General features: G+C 56.4%; 1 protein-coding gene across 1 annotated transcript; it reads right to left on the bottom strand.

Annotated features, from left to right (window-relative positions):
• Positions 1 to 700: 700 nt before the first annotated feature.
• LOC119312078 (patatin-like protein 3) lies at positions 701 to 2,413 on the bottom strand. The gene is made up of 2 exons (XM_037587808.1): positions 1,372 to 2,413; positions 701 to 1,250 (listed from the first exon to the last, which is right to left on the bottom strand). The coding sequence occupies exons 1-2, from the start codon at positions 2,332 to 2,334 to the stop codon at positions 879 to 881; spliced, it is 1,335 nt and encodes a 444-aa protein (XP_037443705.1). The 5' UTR covers positions 2,335 to 2,413; the 3' UTR covers positions 701 to 878.
• Positions 2,414 to 3,735: the final 1,322 nt, after the last annotated feature.

The following is a 3,735-nucleotide window of genomic DNA, read 5'->3' on the forward strand; positions in this document are numbered from 1 at the left end:
CAACAGCTGCTGCCTTGTCTGACCAACATACTGCCCGCAGAAACTTGGCAAGATTTCTTTTTGGGCTTTGCTAATGTTCTGGAATTTTTTTTTTGGCATCAGTCGATTCTTGATGGGAGAGAAGGCAAAGTCCGAGGCCGAGGCGGCGATCCCGAGAGCCCGAGGCGCGTCATCTGCAAGGCCGAACTGCAGGCGACCTAGAGTCGGGGACGAGATTTGATGGGTTTAAATGTGGGGGCTCGCTGAGGTCGGAACTGTGGCGGGGTATGGAGGGATAGCTGGGGATGACCGAGGGTATGTTCGAGCATGGGTTTGATGATTTGCCCATGCTTGTCTCAGTGACAAGTGGCCCTCGCCCCACCCGTCATTTTGAGGGGGAGGCGGGACAATGATTGAAGTTAGTAGAATAAAAGTGGGGCAAAGGAGATACATCTATTTGAGCATCAACTAATTCCGGACGAAGGAAGGACGGAGGAAGTATTACATTTTGAATTGATAGAGTACCGGATTATGCTGTTTCCATCTCTCTCGTGTACTCCACCAAACCTTCTAGGCGTGCTCGAGGAACATATTCTTATTTTATGATAAATTTAGTCAACTCGATCGATCGATCACCAGCCGTAGCGACCTAAATAAAAGGCAAAAGCTGGAGGTGGGGAGCAGAGAGACATGCGTATCCTACGGATCACGGCACGCAACATCTAGTAGGTACACTTTTGTTAATCCTCATCCGCATTTACAAAACCCAGCTGCAGGCAAGGCAGCAGGCAGCAGCAAATTACAACAGGAAACAGAAGAGGAAAACAAACAAGTGTACACTAGTGGTGAGCATGCGGCCGGAACGTTTCATTCGATCGGCACGTACAGCGGCACACGACCTACAAGATGCTGGTGAACATCTGGCTGACCAGGTTCGAGTACGACGCCGGCGCGGCGCTGTCGGCCGCGGACGCCGGCTGCTGCTGCTTGACGACGGCGGGGGCGGCGGCGCCCACACGGCGGTCGCGCTCCTTGACGAGCTCGTGCGCGAACCGCTCCAGCTTCTCGGCGTTGGTCTGCTCCGCCAGCTTCTTGCCCCGGAACAGCACCGACTCCACGTTCTTCTGCGACAGCATCTCCTCCGCCGCCACGCACCCCTTCGCCGCCGCCGCCGCCGCGCATCTGCCGCCCCGCGGCGACCCCATCGCCTGGATGCGGGTGTAGTTGCTTGTCCTGCTATGTCCGAACGCCATGGCCACCGCTTGATCCACCTGTCGGAGAAAAGTCGGGGGAAGAGTTCGCAGTGAGCACGGAGAACAAGATGCATGCAAGAATGGACCTCGCTTGCAAGCGAAGGTAGAGAATTCTAGTGCGTTGGTATTGTCGTCGTACCATGTCGGACACGCCCTCGGCGGCGATCCTGACGATCTCGGACGTCGAGGCGCCGCCGGTGGCACCGGCGGCGGGGCGCTGCTCGCCCTCGCCGCTGCCGATGGAGATCACCAGCAGGTCCTCCACGCCGGAGGCCAGCGGGAACTCGCGCTTGTTGTTGAGCACGTGCGTGATGGCCGCCGCCGTGGGGTTGCCGAGCGCCACGCCGCCGCCCACGGCCACGATGCGGGTCGACCCGTCGCACGACCGCACCTCCACCGCCGAGGACGAGCGGTCCGAGCCGGCGCAGGTCGCGGCGCACACGTCGCGCAGGCGGAAGTCGTAGGCCGGCTTCTCGACGGCGTCGGCGCGGGAGAACAGGAACGGCGCCCCCGTGGCCAGGTCGTAGCACGGGACGAGCACCGGCCGCGCCGTGTCTCGCAGTGTCAGGTCGCCGAACACCTTGCGGAAGGCGGCGGCGCCGGCCGGGCGCCGGAGCAGCGCGCGGAGGCTCCCGGAAGAAGACGACCAGCCGCGGCGGAGGCTGCGGACGAGGAACGCGAGTGCGTCCTCCGCGGAGTAGAGCGGCCGCGCGTCGTCCTTGCCGTGCGCCACCAGCATGGCCGCGAGCACGCCGCCGGCGCCGGAGCCCGCTGCCACGTCGAAGAAGTCCGCCAGACGCGCCTTGGGGTCCCCAGTGCGCCGCCGCAGCGACGCCTCCAGCCTCACCAGCGCCGCTCCGGCGAGCAGCCCGTCGGCGGCGCGCCCCCCGCCGTCGATCGACAGGATGCACACCTTACCGGCCTGCGCCCGCGGGGGCGTCGCCTTCCCAGACGCTGCCGGTGTATGCGGCGAGCCTCCGCCGAAGAGAAGCTTGGGGTCGTCGTAGCCGAACAGGAACTTGCTCTCGAGGATGGAGAAGATCTCGTAGGTGAGCTTGTCCACGTCCATGGCGGCGGCCGGCCCCACTGGAGCCGCTTCCATCCTCTGGTCGACGCCGGCCGGAGCGCGCGCACCAAGCTGAGAGGAGGGGTTCTGCGTTCTGCTGTGTGCGCACGGGGGCGGGCGTGGAGAGCAGAGCACCGAGCAGTTGCCGGCATTTTATAGTGGCGGGAAGGGAGAAAGAGGCGTGGGTTCGTGGCGTTGACTCGTCCGGCCCACGGTGGCGCGAGCTGAGACCGGACTCCAGTAATTTATTTTCCTTATATACTACTCGTACTACTTTGTACAGTAATTGGTGTGACAAGGATCGTGACTGTCAGACCAAGTGTGAGGACTCGCTCAAAAAAGAAAAAGTGTGAGGAGGATTGTGAATGGTGATTTTTTTCTTCAAAAATGCTAAACCTACGGGTTTACTACGGCCTACTTTAGTGATCTAAACGCGCTCTTATATTTCATTTTGAAGGGAGTACTAAACTTCTCTCCTGAATGTCGGATTGGGGATCACTTTCCCAACTGATAGCCAACCACAAATTGGCACGTGCACTATTTCGTGGTCAACCAATAATACCCCTATAAAGCTCTGTATGTGTAGTATTATTATTAAAATGTTTTCTTTTACGAGGAGTGAGTTGTTTGATCGATGTCCAATGTGACATGGAAAGAGCTCGAATGGCGATGGGTCGGGTTTTGAACAGGCCCAGCGCTGCCACACTATATACAAGCCTCCATTTCGCATCGACCCTCATCAAGATGTTCATGGATAGAAATTTATGTTTGTGATGTTGTGCATATACCCAATGGTTATCCACATCCATGAAGTACCGATCGGAAATAACCCTTCTTTTTTCTTTTTTTTGCGGAAAAGGAACTTTTCATTCATCAGCCATGGCGATTACATTCAGAGATGGCGATGCTAGCTATTTCCACACGAGAGTTTTGAAGCCAATAGGTCGTGCGCTGTTACGAGCGTCCCATACAAGCAAGGGTATGACTTACTACATTTGCATATCTGCTAATTTTATCTAGACTAATGTTCCTTTGATAAGCTAGAATCCTTCTAATCTAATTGACTTGGTTCATATACCTCGAGCGCTCAACATCTTTAGATTGCACCATCTTCAACAACTCAACGCAGTCCGTCTTCACAACCAACGTCAAGTTGGACCAGTGAAGCGCAAGTCAAAGCCCTTCGTCCATGGCCATCATCTTCGCTTACAGTGGATCACCACAATTAAGGAGCACCCGCATCGCGGAGAAGATGACTGCTCCTTCATGATCCTGTAGGATCATCCCAGCCCCGGCTGTACCATCAGTGGCAGAGCTAGAGAAGAAATGTTGGAGGAGTGAAAGGCAAATACATCAATCTTGAGGGGGGCAAAGACTATACTTTTTCTAATTAAGCACTTCTAAAAAATAATTCTTCAGACAATTTGTCAAGGTTGG

The sequence above is a fragment of the Triticum dicoccoides genome, chromosome 5B (assembly GCF_002162155.2).
Source record: "Triticum dicoccoides isolate Atlit2015 ecotype Zavitan chromosome 5B, WEW_v2.0, whole genome shotgun sequence".
NCBI classification, from domain to species: domain Eukaryota; kingdom Viridiplantae; phylum Streptophyta; class Magnoliopsida; order Poales; family Poaceae; genus Triticum; species Triticum dicoccoides.

Coding starts and splice junctions, on each gene's coding strand:
- LOC119312078 (XM_037587808.1), bottom strand. CDS start 2,334: ATGGAAGCGGCTCCAGTGGGGCCGGCCGCCGCCATGGACGTGGACAAG. Junction 1,251..1,371: donor CCGAGGGCGTGTCCGACATG/GTACGACGACAA, acceptor TTTCTCCGACAG/GTGGATCAAGCGGTGGCCAT.